Raw genomic sequence first — 21,084 nt, forward strand, 5'->3', positions numbered from 1 at the left:
TTACTTTGTGTAACCCATTTGTAATGTGCACAAAAAATTAAAAATAAATAAATAAATGCATGATTTTTTTAGATAATTAATAATTAAATTATGGTTATCGATTTTATTTTATTTTATTTACATTTGATAAATGCACTTAATTTATTCAAATGATTTCGGAATTCTTATAATATCATTCTTATAATAAAAACTTTCCCGAGTTAAGAAGAAGAGATTCTGCCATTGTATATGTTGTATTGTATATTCTACAAATATTGTTGACCCTATTGTAAATTGTAAATGTGGCCATGGATTTATTATTATTAGTTAGTGTAGCATAATTTGTTTTCCTATTTATTATTACTGTAGACTGAAATTCAGATTTCAGATTTCATCTGGAAGGTTATCAATGTTCATAATTAAAAGGTTCATAATCATAATATGGTTAGCACAAGTTGCACCATTTTTTATTAGGACAAGTTCTCATATGAAATGTTATAAATGTATACAAATTAAAATGTAATAATATTAATATAATAATCAAGAATTTTATTTTGCTGTTCAACAAAATGTATCTTTTGCTTGTTTTTAAGACAAAACTTAACCGACGTAATTATTATTATCTATTTTTAGTATTATTATTTATTTTCCCCCAGATAATTTTAAACACACATTGAGACAGACACAGTTGTCACAGATTTTTATTAATTTCTTCATTCATTTCTGATTTACAGTTTTGTCATAAACACACACACACTTGTCTACGTGAGGTCAGGGATCCTCTGGAGAAGCCCACCCTACAGGAGAGAGAGAGGGAGGGGAAACACAGAAGTGGGCAGGCCTGTGATTGTTCGGGAATGTACAACTAACTTTCTCTCGAGGAAAGGCCTTATTTCATCAGTCTCTGTGTTACTGTGGATCTCTGAAGAAGAGTAACGCTCAGAACATGAGAGGAGTGCTGCTCGTGCTCGCGGGTTTGTTTGCGTCCTTTTCTCCGCTTGGCTGTGATCAGCAGGGCTCGATCCCCGAGGGTAAGGCTATGATTTCAGCTCATCACAGATCAAATAAACACACGATAACAGAACTCACTGCTGCAGTCTCACCAGCGCTGATCGGAACGGGTCACTGCTTAGAAAAGTTAGCCAGACTCACCGCTGACGTGGACCCCCTCTTCACACAGATATCATACTTTAGTAAAAGAGTTTTTTATTTTTTTATTTGTTAAGTTTTTTTTTTTTTTGGCGTATTGGTTACCATTTGTATAACCACAGTATACAACGAATACCATGATTAAATACATGTTTTTATTATAGTAAAATTTTTAGATTTGTGGTTTGTTTTGTTTATTTGTTTTAAATTAGTTTAGTTTTTTTTTTTTTTGTAGTAAAACCATGGTGACAAATTACAGCAAATTACACTAGAAAAACGCAAAAAATTCTCAAATGTGTTAATAAGAGCAAAACAAAAGCGAAATGTGAGTGCAACAAAAAACACGTTACATTGTATCTAACATGCACGCTCGTTTTCTTCAACCAGATATTTTTAAAGTTACCTGCGGCAAGAAAAAAAAAAAAAAAAAAAAAAAAAATAATCACACATTTTACTTATGATATAAAACGCCTGAAGAAGTATCACCTTTGCAGCAGAACTGGCTTTCTTGTGGCTGTAAGAGTAAGTAATATTCCAGCTGTGCCTTGAGTTCCTGTCTGATCCTCAGCAGAGAGCCGCGGACGTGCTCCTCCAGCACGTACACAGAGGAGCTGGAGCTGTGACCAACACATTCACGCTGGGCTGTGTTTTCTCTGTCTCAGGAGATCTTCTAGTGCTGACTGTGGCCTCGCAGGAGACCGATGGCTTCAGACGCTTCTTGAGATCCGCAAAACACTTCAATTACACCATCAAGGTGAAGCACTTTATCAGCAGTTACTGGACTGAAATAGTCATTAATAAATAGAATTTGGTAATGGCCAGTTAAACATTGAGCTTGTTAATAAAGTGCAACGGTTTGTATCTATTCAGCACAAAATCTCATCTAAACACGTTTAGTCAGTCAAAACAGTTCTGAGGTTAATCTAATTTTGTTTCTCTGGAAAATAGTCATCTTTGACATTGGTTTATGTTGACTGTCAAAGTTTTTTTTTTTGTGTCTATTTGTTAATGAGGGGTTTGTGGACACATCCGTGTGTTAGATTTGTGCAGTAAAAGATAAACCATTTTTATTTTTTGAAGTAAAAAGATAAAATTAGTCCCTTGAGGTAAGATGGGCTCCTAGAAGGACTCAAGTGGCATGTTGGTAGTGTTTTTATTTTTTAATACTTTTTGTAATCAAATATCTTATTATTTATAGGCTTAATAATTAAAATCATTGGGTTTAGTGTTGCTTTTATGACTAATCCTGGTGAATTAAATATGTAATTATTCATATGCCCATGTATATATGTCACAGCATGAATAGATAAATCTTTTTTACTTGGCTTTTGCTCATCGGTTACTCAGTTATTCAACTAAATTGTCAAAATACAATTTTAAATAGAATAGTAGATTTAGTATTTGAATTTCCTGTAATAACTCCTTAGTTGATGCATCATCATCCTGTATACTCAACTTGCCGAAAATATAATTCTCAGCATTGCTATAAATCATAAAGCATAAATCATTACTACTGTACCTTTCATTTATTCTGATGTAGATACATTTATTGCATTGTCCTTTCACATACAGCAGATGTTACCATGATGTATGCTCAAAATCCAAAAACTAGGCGTACTTTTCGCCGCGAAGATGTTATTTCTTATGTTTTTTTTTCTTGATTTCAGGGTTAAATTTAACCTAGACGCACCCCTATATAACACAGTTCATGGTCTATAATCCGCAGACTGCTGCCTGACATTCCTCTGCTGTTCTTTAGGTTCTCGGAGGGGGAGAAACATGGGAAGGTGGAGATTACATCTCTCCTCCAGGTGGAGGGCAGAAAGTGCGCCTGCTGAAGTCTGCTCTGGAGGACATACAGGAGGAGAACAAAGTCATTCTTTTTGTGGATAGGTAGTTATGTCCATAATAATTATACCTGCAATATGCTGATTTGTCTGTGCTGTCTCAGCGATCAGTGTTGATGTGGTCATGCTTGGGCTTTCCACAGCTACGACGTGATCTTTTCTTCTGGTCCGAAAGAGCTGCTGAAGAAGTTTCAGCAGGCCAAGCACAGGGTTGTATTTTCTGCCGAGACGCTCATCTGGCCGGACCGTCACCTGGAAGACAAGCATCCTCATGTCAGGGAAGGGAAGAGGTTCCTCGGGGCTGGAGGCATGTATTCCTCTCTTGTTCTCTTACTATTACTCAAGAGCTTTAGATGTACTATTAGTCTTGTGTAGATTTGGATTCATGAATGTTACGAATCATTATTTACACAGATTTCACATGATATCAGTTATTGGTGTGTTGGGACGTTCATTTAGTGGTTGGAAATGAATACATGATGAATACACAACGTTAAATCTCCTTAGTTGGCACAAGATGTCAATATCCTTTACAGCAATAATTTTTTTTCTTCTACTTCTGCAAAATGATGAATGATGAATCAGTGTATTTAACTTTTTTTTAAATGTTTTTATTCAATATATGAAGGTGTGTGACCTGATTTATTATATATTTTATCATAATTGTACAATACTGTAATATTTTGTATATGCAGTTTTGCTAGTTTTATTGTAAATGAAAAAAAAAAACATTTAAACAAAATTACAGGCAATACTGAAGCCAACTCAGAAACTGGAGCTCAAAGAAAATGAAGAGTTTCCCACTCATAATTACCACATGACATCATAATTTTGGTGTTGATGTTCGTTCATCTCATAAATACGATCTTTCCAACGTGACTTGAATGCATCATATATTTCACCACAAAAAAAAATCCAAAGAGTAAATGAATACATTGTATTTTATTCAAATACAAAGAGGCTCTTTTTAAGCACCATTAAGATCACATTTTAAACAGTAGAAATAATAATAATAATAATAATTGTCCTTTTCAGTATACTATTAAAATGCCTTTGAAAAATCATTACAATTCAATCTACATATATACAGCTATACTTTACTTTTCTGATTACAGTAGGTGCTTTTGTTTATTCCAAAGCCCTAAATTCAGTGATTATGAAATTATTAGTTTAACAGTTTTGGAGGCAGTGGTGCATGGAACAGAATGGAAGCAAATCATTGCATGTAATAATCCCTTGTATCACCAACTAAATCTCTTTTGAGCTCGTATATTCTAGTCTTTGTAAAGAGTTAACTTTAACACGGAAGAACTGCTTTACTAAGACGTTTGAGGCTTCTTCCTTTTTTAATTTCCTTTCTCACAATCTCTCAGAATGTTCCAGAAACACTCTTATAGAGTGATGTCAGAGACTGACAAACAGATGAGAAATAATCAGAATATACTTTACTGTCTTTATTGCTGTCTGTGGTCTCTGAAAACCTCTTTCTTCTTTTCATGACTAATAATTAAAAGATAAGTTTAAATCATCCAGTTGCACATCTAAACCAGATAATCGTAGGTTTTGTGTCTATTTATAAGCTTTTCCCACTGTAACGCTAGATGTTTTTTTCTTTTTCTAGGCTTCATTGGCTATGCACCTAACCTTAAAAAGATGGTTTCGGACTGGTCAGGAGCAGATAGTGACAGTGACCAACTCTATTTCACCAAGATATATATCAACCCGGAGAAACGAGTGAGTGTTAGAGTATAGTTTGTTGGGTGTAGCGTGGTTCACTAAAACTTTATTGCTCCATTTTAAGATATTTAGGCTTGTTTTCAGAATGCACATTCAAGTTCACAGTTTCAGTAATGATGCATATTAAATGTGTTTATGCTGCGTTTTGACGTTTTCTTCCCTGTCATTTCCTCTTTAGAAGTCTATAAATATAACTCTGGACAGCAAGTGCAGATTGTTCCAGAATCTTCACGGAGCTCTTGGTAAGTGTATCATTTTGTGTCCTTACAGCCTGCTTTAGAAATAAAGCTGTTTAAGGAGGCTACTTCAAAATTTTCACTAGCATCAGCTCTCTGAAGAAAAACATCCTTTTTTATGGTCTCCAAAGTGCAGCGTCAGTCCAGTTCTTGCTCTCGGATACCTGCTGGGAAGTTTCCTCTTTCTGTAGCCTTTCGGTTTAATGAGGAATCGCTAATGCAATGCTTTGCTGAGGGTCTCAAATGCTGATTGGTTTCAGCTTGTATCTGAGTTTAAAGCTGTGCTCTGCATAGCTGGCCGCTGTAGTTTTGACTCGCTGCCAGATTGTGGGAGGAGAGTGATTTTCCCAGTTGCCTGTAATGGCACATGGCTGGAATGTCAGAGCTGACTGTGAGATGTGCCTGTGCACACGTACACCATCCCAGCTGGATACTACAGCCCAGGTGTGCCACGATGCAGCTGGAGTTTGGGTCCATTTTGTTATTACAGCACATAAATATTTAGGTATGCTGCCATTTGTAAGAGATTAATAACTATAAAGTAAACAAGGGTTTGTAGACTACTAGTTCATATAAGTTCTCATTGTGTGGATCAGTAATTCAGTTTAAAATGTTCTGTTTAAATTGACCTGAGGAACTATAGCCACATTTTAACTGTGAGATTCACTTTGAAATTTATGACAAAATTAGCTTTTTATTTGTTTATGGAAGCCTGTTTCCACCACTGACAAAAAAAAAAAAGGTTATTGTGACTTTTTACAGAATTGCATGATATAAACTCACAATCGCAAGTTATAAAGAGATCACAATTCTGACTTTTTTCCCTCGCAATTCTGACTTTTTTTTCCTGCAGTTGCGAGTTAAAAAATCCTAATTGTGAGATATAAACTCGCAATTCTGAGAAATAAAGTCAGAATATAGACTCAAAAAGTCAGAAAAGTCATTTTTTGTGAAAAAATCTGAATTGTGAAATAAAAAGATGCAATTACCTTTTTTTTAATTATTCTGTGGCAGAAACGGGTTTCCAGAGTTATTGCATCAATAAGTACGAGTAATGTGAAACAAGGACACTGTACAATAAAGTGATACAAACACTGTAAATGCATTGCATATTAATATTGATGCAGTAAGTACAACTTTTAGTAAGAAAGCAAGAAGAACATTAGTATGAATTTTTCTGCAATGAATCCCTCATTCATCCTCAGTTAATATCACTTTTCCTGGTTCTTCATCATCTGAAAAGTTCACTGTTTCAGTTTCAAAAGGCTGTTTAAAAAGCTTCCTTTCTCTTTCTAGATCAGAGGTATCCATTACAGATACCCAAGAGAGATTCTTTCAAACATTTATGGAGGAAATCCTTTATAAGTGGGCCAGTGGATACTTGGCCATTTAACTGACCATATAACTATTACACAATGATTCAAGCAGAATTCAGCTGCAGCACTGAATGAATATCTTTGTGGAATTTTAATCAGAATGTTAATGCTAATCATTTTTTAATTGCATGAACAGATGAGGTGGTGCTGAAGTTTGAAGATGGACGTGTGCGAGCCAGAAATGTGCTTTATGACACGCTGCCTGTTATTATCCATGGCAACGGACCCACCAAAGTAAAACCATTTACTGTTATGATCCAAATAACTGTAATGTGAAAGCGAGAGCTTTTCTATGGTTTTCTGTCTTCTTCAGTTGAATCATTTTCATGACAAGCGGTTTCTTTCAGCTTCAGATTAACTACCTAGGGAACTATATCCCAAATCTGTGGACGTTTGAGACTGGCTGCACAATTTGTAATGAGAATCTGCGACCACTTTCTGGACTCCAGGTGGGCCTTACGTTTACTAGTATTAACATCAATGTTTTTATTTTTATTGTTATTATTATTAAATTAATCCTGAAAGCCATTTAGTCAAATCCCCTTTTACGGTGCTCCAAACATGACAGGAAAGGAGAAAAAAAAAACAAGATAATGTGGCCACAAATTAAGAATGAGCTCTAATGACTAATTAGTTCCCTCGTTTTAGGTAAAAAAAAAAAAAAAAAAAAATATTGTTCATCAAAAACGAAGGAAAGATTTAATTAAACACGGCCTCAAATTATTATGTTGTATGTACAAAATCTTAATTCATGGCCATAATATCTATTTTTTTTTTATTCTGCATGTTATGCGAGGGGCTCTGTACAATTTCACGATTAAATATTCTTATAAAAATAGATATCAAAAAGAGATATCATAAATCAAAGTACATTAATAAAAGTCTAATAGCTGCACATTTTGACTATTTAAGCCATAAGCATTCACAGACACTTCTATAAGTAGCTAAAACATATACCTTTCAACTGAGATTAAGCTTTTGCTGAATAATTGTTTGGTTTATGAATGGTTTGTCTTTTTTGTCTGCAGGAGAGTGAATATCCCGTGGTGGTCATTGGGATCTTCATCCAGCAGCCCACACCCTTTGTCACTGTGTTCTTTGAGCGCTTGCTTAACCTCAAATACCCCAAAAACCGGATCCAATTATTCATCTATAATCAGGTAAAATATTATGTTCAGATTCAGAACTATGATTCAGAACTTATGTTCAAAACTATAACTATATGCATTTTTTTTAACAGTTAAGCAGTAGCTCTTTACAATAGCTATGTTTCCATTCAAAGTTACGAATTAAGGCCTTTTCACACTTAACGCGAAAATCGCACGATGATGGCGCGAAAAAGCGAAGATTTTTTTTCCCTGCCGCTCTGTGGCGAAATGGGTCGTCCAATGAGATTTGAGCCTTGATCACGTCCCCGGAGAAGCTGGTTTATTTTCACATGTTCTTAATATAATTTCTATTAAGTTTAAAGTGGGTTTTAAGCATTAATAATTACATACATTTTCAAGTATATCTTAATGCTAATTGTATCTCTAATTATATTTTAGGATGTATTCTTGTAAGCATTATAGATAGTTTGTGTTTCTGGTGTAGAACCAAACTTTATTTATCTTAATTTAATGCTGTATATTGAGCAGCGGACGATGTTAAATCCATATACAAAATACATATCTGAGGAAAAATGCGTTGTTTGTTTGGCGCCACCTAGCGTGCAGATGTGAATTAGCACAAGACGTACAATCATTTAGCACTCGATGTGAAAGCACCGTTTGTCGGCGATTCGCCTCGCTTTTTTCGAAACAGCCTTTAAACTTATGTGCAAAATTGGAATATTGCTTAAAAAATTTGCAAATAAACTCATCCATTGAGTTAAAGAGAACAAAATCGTCACTTCCTGATTAACTTGCGCTAAATATCACCAAGAAAAATAAAATTAGCTGCAGTAGGAGAAGGCACTGTATATAATAATTTTTGTATACAATAAATTACGAGCTTCAGAGCGTGCACTTTGACGAGAATTTGCTCAAGCATTTTGGAATGACAAAACTAGCATTTCAAATGCTGTGCAATGTCCAATTTTATCTTTTTCGATGCGCTTTAAGGAATTTATTTGGTAAAAGTGTTTCCATCGTAGTTTATGCTCATGTTTTCTTACTGGATAAGAAATGTATCTTTTTTAGTTGAGTACATAAGTTTTATGTGCATTTTTAGAATTCATGCACATCTTGGCGTTTCCATCCAGCATTTTTTTCTTTTCTTTTTTTTTCAAATGTGCATAAAAATAGCTGGATGGAAACATAGCTACTAAGGTTTCATTTGTTAACATGAACAAACCATGAACAATACTTATACAGAATTTATTAATACTAGACTATATAAATTTCAACACTTACTAGTACATTCTTAAACTCAAAAGTTATATTTGTTAACATTAGTTAATATACTGTAAACTAAAATAATCAATGAACATTTATATCCTTACTAACATTAACGAAGATGAATAAATGCTTTAAAATTTGTCATTGTTAGTTCATGTGAGCTAATGCATTTACAAACATTAACAAATGGGATTTTATTGTAAAGTGTTCATAAATAAGCTCTTAAAATGACGATAGTCCTTATTGGATTTTATTTTTAAAGGTGTAATGAGGTAATTATATATAAAATGAACAGTAAATGTAACTTAGAGTTATGTGAATCAGAAGAGGTGAATAAGATCAGTATCAGGAAACTGATACGACTGTCCTGTTCTGTTAAATACATTGTACCTGACTGTTGAGTGTCATATGATATTCTTTTCATAAGTTGGTTCTTTATTGTTAAAGGCGTATCAGATCAGATTGAATATCATTAAACAGCAGTTTTTCACATGAACCTTTTGTATATTAATGAATCAGGTTGCCTATGTTGTTCATTATTGTCATTCTTCATATCTTTTGCAGGAATCACACCACGAACCTCACGTACGCACATTTCTAGAGTATCACGAGTCTGAATACCAGGGTGTGAAGCTGATTGGACCGGAGGAGGATATAGATCCTGTGACCTCACGTAATATTGGCTTGTAAGTGGGCTTTTCAATATTTCTTTTTATTAAAATATTTGATTTGAATACTTTAATGACCATATCAAACAACATATACAGTTTGTCATCGCACAAATGGCTCCTCTGTGCTTTGAATATTCCTTTGATCTCTTTTTTTCTATTTCTATTTCTGCAGCGAAATGTGTCGAGACAACATTGACTGTGAATACTTCTTCAGCATAGATGTGGATGTGGTTTTAAAGAATGAAGACACACTTAGAATCCTTATTGAGCTCAACAAGTAAGTGAATAACTGAGACCTATAGAATGAACTTGACAAGTGAAGGAAAGTATTTGTCCTCTTTTGAAATATAGTAATGTAACTGGTGGATTTAAAGGAATATTACAGATATTAAACAAGTATGGACAGCATGCACAAATACTACACGTACAGTAATGCACTTAAAATGGAAACCTGTGGGTCACATTGTGGAGGATTTAAAAGCATAAATATGAATGTGTTTTATTACATGGCTTACATGAATTATACTACTTTCAGATGAATTTTCAGCATCATTACTCCAGTTTTCAGTGTCACACGATCCTCAGAAATCATTCTAATATGCTGATTTGATGCTCAGTTCTTATTATGATAAACATTACTTATTAGTATTAATGGTGAAAACGGTTTTATAAATATATTTATTTGTATAAATTAATTGTATAATTGTAATTACATAATATGACTTTCAAAAGCTAAAGTGATTGCCTTAATTTATTTGTTAGGAACTCAATATTTTAACTAATTGCAAAAGCCGAATAATCAATAAATATCCACTGATTAAGCAGCGAAATAATAGATGATTAGCCGATTAAGCGTTCTAATAATCGTTAGATTAATCGATTATCAAAATAATCGCTTGTTGCAGCACTAATTTAATTGTAATAATTTTTGTTTTTCATAGGCCTTTCATTGCACCAATGATGACTAAACCCGGGCGTCTGTGGACAAACTTCTGGGGCGCTCTCAGTGCGGATGGGTACTACGCCAGATCAGAGGATTACGTGGACATAGTTCAAGGACACCGCGTGTAAGTTGGTGTTTAGTTCATTTAATTTGTTCTGTGATATGATTGAGAATCCACAGAGATACACTACCGGTCAAAAGTTTTTGTATTTTTACGATTTTTAATGTTTTTTTTTTTTTTTTAAGAATTCTCTTCTGCTCACCAAGCCTGCATTTATGCACAGCAAAAACAGTAATGTTGTGAAATATGTTTTTCTATTTAAAACAACTGGTTTTTAATTGAATATATTTTAAAATATAATTTAGTCCTGTGATCAAAGCTAAATTTTCAGCATCATTATTTCAGTTTTCAGTGTCACATGATCCTTCAGACATCATTCTAATAGGCCGATTTGCTGCTCGAGAAACTTTTTTATTATTATTATTATTATTACCAATATTTAAAAAAGTTGAGTACATTTTTTCAGGATCCTTTGATGAATAGAAAGATCCAAAGATCAGCATTTATCTGAAAAAAAGCTTTTGTAACATTATACACTATATTCTAAAGCTTGGAGTCAGTATAATTTATTTATTTTATTTTTTTTTGGGGGGTGGGGGGGTTGTTATAGAAAGCAATACTGTAATTTAGCATGGATGTTTTGAACTGATCAAAAGTGATGATAAACACTAGAGGCCAACCGATATGGGATTTTTGGGAGGGCCGATGCCAAAGCCAATATTAGAGATTAAAAAAGACCGATACCGATATATCGGCTGATATTCTTTATGTGTAGGCTATATTATAGTACAGTATAGGGCTGGGAGATATATCGAACGATATGATCATGCGTATCTAGTCAGTAAAGCCGGTTTCCTGATTAGCGCTAAATCGCCATCACCTGCTTTCAAATGGAGCGCCATTTAAAAGACAGAGCCGTAGTTCACAAGGTACGCAATATCGCGTTCATTATCCCAGATGAATCGCCTTCGATAATGAACGCAATGTTGCGTACCTTGTTAGTGAACTATGGCTCTGTCTATTAAATGCCGCTCCATTTGAAAGCAGGTGATGGCGATTTAGCGCTAATCAGGAAACCGGCTTTACTGACTAGATACGCATGATCATATCGTTCGATATATCTCCCAGCCCTAGTACAGTATAGTCAAAAGTTTGGACACACTTCCCATTCATGTGTCCAAACCTTTGACTGGTACTTTAAATATAATATAGTATATAGCCTACATAAACAGAATATATAAACACAAACTCTGCAAAGATAAATTTTTTGTGGTGATAAAACTCTTATAATGATTTTTTGAAATTATGATTTTATAGTGGAGGCAGGGTATTTAACAATTGAACAATAAACTTTATTATTCAACATGAATCTGACATCAGTGCACTTAACAGTAAACTTCACTTCACTTATTATAAATAAATTAACACAAATAGAACAAAAAATATATAACTTGAATTAAGAAATTAAGCAAGGTGTATTTTTGGGTAATCAAATAAACATGCAGAACATTTGTATTTAAATCGCCTTTTTGCAGTTTTAATATTCCCAGACACAGTCTATATATATATATGTACTGACCTGTTTTTTTATTTATTCATTAAAAATAAAATTCCATGAAATTCCGCGTTATACAGTCAGTTCCGTCTTAATGACTGGATTCCGTGATTCCGTCCATGTTTTCTGCATCTGTGAGATCATGGGGCCCTACTACTGTAGCAAACGAATATGATAAGCTCATTGTGAGAGTAAAAGACAGGGACAGTGTTGTTCATTTACTTAGCATTGAGTCTCTCCAACTAGGTGACAACGTAGCGTTAAATCACCATTCAACAGACACAAGCCACCACCACACTGCCGTCTATTGGACTGCAGAAAGATACTAACTTTTCAGTCTGCTACTGTAGTTACAGACTGTACTGACAAACTATGCTGACACCGTGTCTGCGCCGCAGCAGGACGCGACAAAGCGTCATTGAAAATCATTTGAACTTCTGTCAGCACGTCATAAATAGAATGAGGCATCAGTTTACTGAATCCAGTGTAGACACCATCACTGATTATAATGGGTTCTATTCTACACCGGACGCGAGCGGCGCAGTGTGACAAAATACAATAGAATTCTATTTTGTGATGTGACCGATGTGATAAGCATGAGTTCAGCTCAGATGCGCAAATCAGCTCTAGTCTCTAACATCACTGAATCTGCTGTTAAAATGAGCCATCCATTCATCATATCATCAGGCAAAACTAAGAATTAGAATCATTGTAATTTGACGATCAGATATAGCTGCGGTGGGTGGCGGGCGGATAATTTAAAGCAGCAGACTCAGGTGAAGTTTGAGCTCATCCGCGCATCGCTACACTACACTGACCTGGGTCACCAGTAGTAAAAAACGGATCAGGCTCTGCTGGACAAACTAAGTAATTACAACATTCAGAAGTATTTAATCTGCGTTATATGTTCTGTAAAAAAAAAATTCATATCGGTGGCATATTCGCCGATACCGTTTTATCGGCGACAGCCTCATATCGGCTGATAATATCGGCTAAACAATTTATCGGTTGGGCTCCAATAAACACATTTATAATGTTACAAAAGATTTCTGTTTCAGATAAATGCTGTTCTTCTGAACTTTCTAGTCATCTAAGAAACCTGAAAAAAAAAAAATTTACTTCGCTGTTTTCAACACAATAATAATAATAAATGTTTCTTGAGCAGCTAATCAGCATATCAGAATGATTTCTCAAGGATCATGTGACACTGAAGACTGGAGTGATGATGCTGAAAATTCAGAGTTGAAATAGCAGGAATAAATTACATTTTAAAATATATTCAAATAGAAAACAGTTATTTCAAATAGTAAAAATATTTCAAAATTTTGCTGTTTTTTGCTGTACTTTGGAACAAATAAATGCAGGCTTGGTTAACAGAAGAGAATTCTTTAAAAAAACATGAAAAACATTACGGAGGTCTAGTATGATGAGTATATTTCACTCCTCAAAAAATATGAAATGCTTCAGACCGGGGTGAATGGCAAACGTGACCCTTCTCTGGTGCCTCCACAGGGGTTTGTGGAATGTGCCATACGTCTCTCACATATTCCTGATAAAAGCCGATGCATTGAGGACTGACCTCAAAGATCCTGACCTGTTTGAATCCGCAACGCTAGATCCAGATATGGCCTTCTGCTCCAAAGTCCGAAACAAGGTCAGACATTAAACTCAAGAAATAAATAATATATCTTACATCTTATAAGTACTGTATATATTGCTGATTGACATCTATAAATTTCGTTCCTAGGGTGTCTTCATGTTCGTAACAAATATGCACACTTACGGTCGAGTTTTATCGACTGAAAATTACCAGACAAACCACTTGCACAATGATCTCTGGCAGATGTTTGAAAATCCTGTGGTGAGATAAAATCACAACATTTAATTGAATATTATACAAGACATTCTTGCTTTATTGTTAGTTTACTGTTTGTTTTTGCCTTATTGTTCTGTTTTTTCTGGAACAGGAATGGGAGGAAAGATACATTCATGAGAATTATTCCAAAGTTTTGAAAGATGCTTTCATAGAAACGGTGAGTTTTTTTAAAAGGAGTAATATGATAAGAGTCGTGATGGTGGTGCCTCATAATTTTTTTTTTTGTGTGGATTTTAAAAGACAAAAAAATAGCAGAATAATATTTTTTATATTTGATACAATCACACCAGCATGATTATAACATGCAGTGCGGCATAGCATCAGCTGCTAAATTCAAACCTGCATTCGCTGGCTGGCCCTGAGCCAGAGACAGACGCGTTTTTACAGCGCTGTGCATTATAACCAATCACACACGATTCAATTGAGCTTATGAATACAAGGACCAATCAGAGGCGTTCAGATGAGTCATCACTGAAACACCGCTGTCTTGTTCACCGCGCGCGCTGGCTAACTAAATTCTCTGGCTAATTCTCTCATCAGAAACAACAAAGTCCAGATGTGAGTACGATGTAAGTAGAAATTCATTTCACAGTGTAAACAGCTTCAGTGATTATAATAACGAGTTTTTGAGAACGCTTGAAATATTCTGATAATGTAAATGTTCTTTGCTTTCTTTCTGTAGTAAATTACAATGTTTTTATTAAATTCACATGAAATACAAATTCAGTTGTATTAAAAATATTTTATGGCATGACACCCAAGTAAAAAGACAGATTTTTATGCTAATTTAATAGATAACAGTATTAGGCTACTTTGCCCATCGCCCATTATAGATCAACTAACATAATCTACAAAGGTGCAAAATGCATTTACTTACACATATTTGAGAATCGAGAGAATCAATATTTTGAATAAAAAAGGAACAAAAAATACATAAAACATAAGCCTATATCAGTGGCTGCTGTATCACATGATGAGCATGACAAGCCCACAGCAACCCCCCCCACCCCACACACAAAAATATTGAGTGCGATAACAGCAGCATTTACAGTTTTTAATATTACATAAGATTTTTATAGTGTTACAAAACATTTTACTTGTTTGTACCTCTCTGTGTAGCCGTGTCCTGATGTGTACTGGTTCCCGGTGTTCACTGATGTGGCCTGCAAACATCTCATTGAAGAGATGGAACATTTTGGCCAGTGGTCAGGAGGCGGAAATGTGGTACGTTGATGTTTTCCTGTACCCCCCCCATGCTATTTACCCTACTTTACGATTTACTTGAGCACGATTATGATTTCTTTTGCTTTTAGGACAATAGGATCCAAGGTGGATATGAAAATGTCCCGACTATTGATATCCACATGAATCAGATTGGCTACGAAAAAGAATGGCACAAGTTCCTTTTGGATTATGTAGCGCCAGTCACTGAGCAAATGTATCCAGGATACTACACAAGGGTAAGACTTACTTTGTTCTCCTGAAGAAGTCTTTATATTTGTCTTGAAATGCACCCCATAAAAAAAATGAAAAGAAACAATTTTGCTTTGTGTTTTAATGGCATTTATAGTATTTTTGTTGTACAGAACACATACTGGCTATCTTTACTAAGTGTAGAAATTATTGTGGGTATTATTTTATTTTTGATTAACAAAATTAACATTGACTTTAATTTTCTTCTAAACTTGAATTATTTGCTTTTGGTTGATTTAATTATTTCAAATGTTAAAATACCTGAAACTGTAGTTTACGACATGCTTTGCATAGGACTTAAAGGGGTCAAATAGTTGAATTTTTTGAAGTTTTGTTTGATTAAGCATAATGAGAAAAATCTGGACAGTTTAATGCTGTGTTTGGATTTACCAGCCAAACGTTTGGAATAATTACGATTTTTAATGTGTTTGAAAGAAGTCTCTTAAAGCTCAGAGATGCGATTTTTGATCAAAAATAACTGTTTTCTATTTTTAATATATTTTTTATAAATAAATAAATGTAATTTAGAATTATAAATAAATGTAATTTATTCCAGTGATTTAAAGCTGATTTTTTCAGCATCATTACTCCAGTCTTCAGTGTCACATGATCCTTCAGAAATCATTTTATATGCTGATTTTTATTGTTTCTTATGGTAAATAATTCTTCTTATTATTAAGGATGAAAACAGTTTTTGCTGCTTAATATTTTTAAGGAAGCTGTAATACTCTATGATCCTAAAGTTTGGGGTAAGTAATATTTCATTAAAATAATAATAATACTCTAATTCGGCATGGATGCATTCATTAATTTATTGAATGATACAGTAAATGCATTTATAATGTTACAAAAGATTAATATTTCAATTAAATGTTGTTCTATTCATCAAAGAATCAAATCCTAAAAAAATCAGTTTTCAATTCAGTTCAATTCAAGTTTATTTGAATAGTGCTTTTTACGATACAAATCATTGCAAAGCAACTTTACAGAAAATTTAGTTTCTACAATATTTAGTAGTAGCTTAGTAGTAGCTTTTCAACATTGATAATAATAAGAACCAACCATTATTAATAATTGAGTATCAATAATAATTGATAAAACTTGAGCAGCAAATCAGCATATTAAAATAATTTCTGAAGGATCATGTGACACTGAAGACTGGAGTAATGATGCTGAAAATTCACAGGAATAAATTACATTATACAATATATTCATATAGAAAACAGTTATTTTAATACAATATTACTGTTCTTGCTGTATTTTTGATCAAATAAATGCAGCCTTGGTGAGCAGAAGACACTTTCAAAAAAAAAAAAAAATTATCTTAGTTTTTGATCAAATAAACAAAAAAAAAAAAAAAAAACAAAAACAATGATTAACTTGTGACTAGTGGTGTAAAAATGAAGAGATTCCTGACTGGGTGATGTTTGCATGTCAACATGAAGCAGCGTTCACAATCTATTATACTGCCATAAATGTCACATACTTCCAGTGAAAGCAGATATTGAGAATCTCCAGATATAATGAGAGATAATTATTTTATTCTCATGGTGGAGGTGTTTTCTTTGAATGCTGCATGATGACTGCATCTGTGTTTGTTTGTCTGCTGCAGGCTCAGTTTGATCTGGCGTTTGTAGTCAGATATAAACCTGATGAACAACCTGCATTAAGTCCACATCATGATGCCTCTACTTTCACAATCAATATTGCACTCAATCAAGTGGGGATTGACTATCAGGTGAGTGAAAATACTCTGCTATACACAGTTATCTTTTTGTTAAATGCTTGTTTGTTACACAGAAAAAAGTTAAATGACTCTGTCTTATTTAAAGTGCTGTTTTATATTGTTCTAATCAAAAATCGTGTTGTCCTGGTTACCGTGAATCATGGTACCTGATCTGTTACTTGTCTAAAAGCAAATAACACTCCCCATAAAAAAAAAAAAAAATATGAAAAGAAACAATTTTGCTTAATATTTTGATAGCATTATAGTATTTTTGTTGTGCAGAACACATACTGAATAGCTTTACTAAGCGTAGAAATTATTGTGGGTTTTATAAAAAAAAATGTAACATTGACTAGTTTTCTTCCAAATTTTAATTATTTGCTTTTGGTTGATTTTATTATTTGAAATGTTGAAATACCTGAAACTGTATTTTACGACATGCTTTGCACAGGACTTAAAGGGGTCAAATTAGTTACTTCAGTTACTTTTCTTAGGGCTGAGGATGTGTATATAAAGAGCAGACTAGAGCTGGGCAATTTTTCAGATTTTATCCATTAATTCGAAATTTAATGTTTTGCTACGATTTTTTTTATATAAATAAATTGACGAATCGTGATTTTGAATACAAATATTACCAAACGTTAGAATTAGACACTTTAACCGCTCTGTGAAGGAGCAGAAGTAGAATATCACACAGAATGCACTTTTGTGTTGACAGAGATGTGACGAGGGCAGTGGAATAGGAAAAATGTTGGGAGATGGGAGTTGAACATCTTTTAATAACTAGAGCACAGTGTTTTTAGAATGCTGTTTCATGCAGGAGTCGTGAACGCAACCGTCAAACGCGTCCATAGAAAAAATAATGGAAAAGCAGTGCATGCGAATAAAAAACCTGTAGAGAACTACTACTGTATGTCTGATATTTCATGTTTGCATCATGCCGACAGGCTGAAAACTGCTGATCATTTATAGTAAATAATAGTCTACTGGTGTTATACTGTACCTTCAGTCATTTTGAATTTGAATTACGTTGACTTTTAAAGCGTTTTTATTTCTGAACATATAATATGTATAAGACAAGTTTGTACAAGATGTAGTTGTAGTTTATGCATCTTTTCCGCAAAGATATTTAACAAGTGATTTGTTTAACATTTGCATCATGATTACAACTTAATGTGTGGTGCACTTAGAACCGAATTTTCTTCAAAGTGCCTCTATTATGGGTAATGAAACGTTAATATTTTAGTTTTGGGAGTCCCCAACAACAGGTTGACATGCATGCAAGGTCAAAAACAGTTTTATTGTATGTTAATATTTATTTTTTTTTAGTTTATTTGATCATGGATTAAAGTACGATTGCTCAACGATTCATTTTTCCAAACTCCTCCTTAGCGTGACGCTAATCTGTGGTGATTGGTCGATTGGTCTCATTTTAATGTCATCATGCCTGTAATGCCTGATAAAGCAGTTTGTGAGCGCAGTGCTGCTTTGTGTACAGCGTTACCGAAGAAACCGCTGTTTTTACCACTCCTAAAACAGCACCTAGTGGCGAAGAATGAATTAGCATTTTCATTCAGACCAACGAGAAAAGAGCAACAAGTGGGCGGGCAATATGCTAATGTTTCATGATGACGTCAACATGAAACGGCTTGGGATTCGTTTTAAAAATGACTCGTTTCAATGATTCAGAGTCGACTCTTTCTTTTGAGAGACAATAACTTTATACACGGTGCACTTTCAAATTTAAACCTTTGCAGGATGTTTTCATTCACTTAGAGCTGTGTTACACACTGCATGAAAGGCCATTTTCAAAAATCCATAATAGGGGCACTTTAACTTTTAGAGGGTTAATAAAAAAAAAGTAACTTAATCATGTTGTAGTTACATTTTCAAGTTAAAAATCATACAAAATCGAAATTTCATTTTTTTTTTCCATATCGCCCAGCCCTAGAGTGTTGTTTTTAATGTTTTGAATCTTTTGATTCAGTGATGTGACAGAAAAAAAAGAAAAAAAAAATTATATATATACACTATATATATATATATGTATATATATATATATATATTGGCTGTAACAAATTTAAGTATTTAAGTTGGCCAAAGTACAATTGTTCAGTGTAATAATAAATTATTATTATTATTATTATTAGTATACAGAACCTAATCTACAGTATAATAAATATATGGTTTCTTTGTATCTTGAATTTAAGGCATGCAAACTATCGGTTGGTAAAATGTAAATGTTGTAACACAGCAGCATGTCTTGACCTGCAGCTCTCCTGAAAGCATGAGATGTGGAGATACAGAAAGGGGAAGGCCTTTCAGTCGATTCTTTTTGGATGTAAATTATTACAGTACATTTTTCCTTTGCATCCCAATTCTCTCCTTTTTATGGAAGCCCGTTTCTGCCACTGAATAAAACAAATAGAAAAGGTAATTGCGACTTTTTATCTAACAATTTTTCTCAGATTTTATTTTCTTTTTTTCAGACCTGTGAGTTATAAAGTCAGAATCGCATGTTAAAGTTGCAGTTGCATGTTATAAATTCAGAATTGTGACATATGATCTTGCAATTATGAGAAAAAGTCGATATTGCGAGATAAGAAATGCTTATTTATCACAATTCTGACATGATAACAAGCAGTTACGAGAAAAAAATAAGAAATGCGAGTTTATATACTGCAATTCTGACTCGAAAAGTTGCAATTGTGAATTTATATCTTGGAATTCTGTAAAAAAAAAAAAATAAAGTCAGAATTGTGAGATGTAAAAAGTCAGAATTATTAGCTAGAAATTCACAAATACCTTTTTTACGTTTCATTCAGTGTCAGAAATGGGCTTCCATACCTTTTTTACGCTTGTAAAGTGAAACCTTTCCCTTTAAATATGTGTCTGCTGTTTTGAAGCGGTTTGACGGAGCAAGAGCCGGCTGTATTAACGATCAGTGACTCTCTGTTCAGGGCGGCGGCTGCCGGTTCTTGAGGTACAACTGCTCCATTAAAGCTCCCAGGAGGGGCTGGGCGCTCATGCACCCCGGACGCCTCACACACTACCACGAGGGTCTGCCCACTGTAGAGGGGGTCCGATACATCGTGGTCTCATTTGTGGACCCCTGAGCTACTTTTTATTGGAAACCTGGGTTTGCTTTGCATTCAGAACTCAGACTCTAGAATAATCAAATCATGTTGACACAGTGCCTTACATTGTGAATATGCCAGTGTGTATATACAGTATTTTCCATGTTTTATGTTAGGTAAATGCATCTTCTGAGAACGATCGATGGATGTCGAAAGCAGTTTGACAGATCACTATGCAATATGTGACTTCTATGCAGTGACATTTTACTCATTTATTTATTGTCATGTATTGAAGGGATTATTCCGTACAGACGACGTGGATTTTGAAAATGAATCTGTCCTTGCTTTGACATTCACAGGTGATTTCTTTGTTGATGCCCTTCAAGCAATTGGTGCTGCTGTATGAAAACAGTCTGACAGATGGTTTGTTTTCTTACTGCATAATGTTGCTTGTTTAGAGATTTATGTTCTTGTGTTGTTATGGATAAATCATGTCATGAATTTTGGAAGAAAACAATAAAGAAGAGAAAAAAAAAATTTAATGGTTAATGGTACATAATTATGTCATAAAAAAAAGAAAGTCCTGTCAGTTGTTTTAATCGATATGATTTTCACAAAAGAATCAATAGTTCTTGTGTTGTGTCTCGATTAGATTTTGCTTTGTTTAAGCAGAGTTCTTAATTTTAGAAAATAAATCAATAAAGTATAACAGTGTGTTCAACCTTCTGGCAAAAAGTCAGGCCTTGATACCCTGAAAGTTTAATTGGTAAATAAAATAATACATAATATATAAAAACTCCTGATGTTTCCACGTTAATCTTTAATTTGTTTTAAAGTGTTATTTTAGAAGATGTAAACCTATATGTACATAGCCACGTGTTACCTGTGACTTTTCTCTTCACAGTTGGTTAAATTACTAAAAATATATCAATTTTAATAAATTAAAAATTCAGGAATGTATGATGTGGATTTATGTTTGTATTTCATGTACAAATTCCTG

At 33.9% G+C, this 21,084-nt stretch overlaps 1 protein-coding gene across 2 annotated transcripts; it reads left to right on the forward strand.

Moving 5' to 3' along the window:
• Positions 1-801: 801 nt before the first annotated feature.
• On the forward strand, positions 802-20,623 carry plod1a (procollagen-lysine, 2-oxoglutarate 5-dioxygenase 1a). Of its 2 annotated transcripts, XM_042730292.1 has the most exons (19): positions 802-1,010; positions 1,791-1,882; positions 2,888-3,021; positions 3,119-3,282; positions 4,597-4,709; positions 4,891-4,954; positions 6,461-6,558; positions 6,672-6,773; positions 7,353-7,484; positions 9,267-9,388; positions 9,546-9,650; positions 10,315-10,440; positions 13,445-13,586; positions 13,680-13,793; positions 13,900-13,965; positions 14,928-15,032; positions 15,122-15,268; positions 16,894-17,019; positions 19,968-20,623. In XM_042730292.1, exons 1-19 carry the CDS (start codon positions 926-928, stop codon positions 20,121-20,123), a joined length of 2,193 nt encoding a protein of 730 aa, XP_042586226.1. In that variant the 5' UTR covers positions 802-925; the 3' UTR covers positions 20,124-20,623. The 2 variants fall into 2 exon arrangements, with proteins under 2 accessions (XP_042586226.1, XP_042586227.1); XM_042730293.1 differs by lacking the exons at positions 16,894-17,019; positions 19,968-20,623 and adding an exon at positions 14,349-14,377 and having other exon boundaries at positions 15,122-15,182.
• The last annotated feature ends 461 nt before the right edge of the window (positions 20,624-21,084 follow it).

Source organism: Cyprinus carpio, chromosome B8 (genome assembly GCF_018340385.1).
Source record: "Cyprinus carpio isolate SPL01 chromosome B8, ASM1834038v1, whole genome shotgun sequence".
Lineage (NCBI taxonomy): Eukaryota > Metazoa > Chordata > Actinopteri > Cypriniformes > Cyprinidae > Cyprinus > Cyprinus carpio.

Coding starts and splice junctions, on each gene's coding strand:
- plod1a (XM_042730292.1), top strand. CDS start 926: ATGAGAGGAGTGCTGCTCGTGCTCGCGGGTTTGTTTGCGTCCTTTTCT. Junction 3,022..3,118: donor GTCATTCTTTTTGTGGATAG/GTAGTTATGTCC, acceptor GGCTTTCCACAG/CTACGACGTGATCTTTTCTT. Junction 4,955..6,460: donor GAATCTTCACGGAGCTCTTG/GTAAGTGTATCA, acceptor TTGCATGAACAG/ATGAGGTGGTGCTGAAGTTT.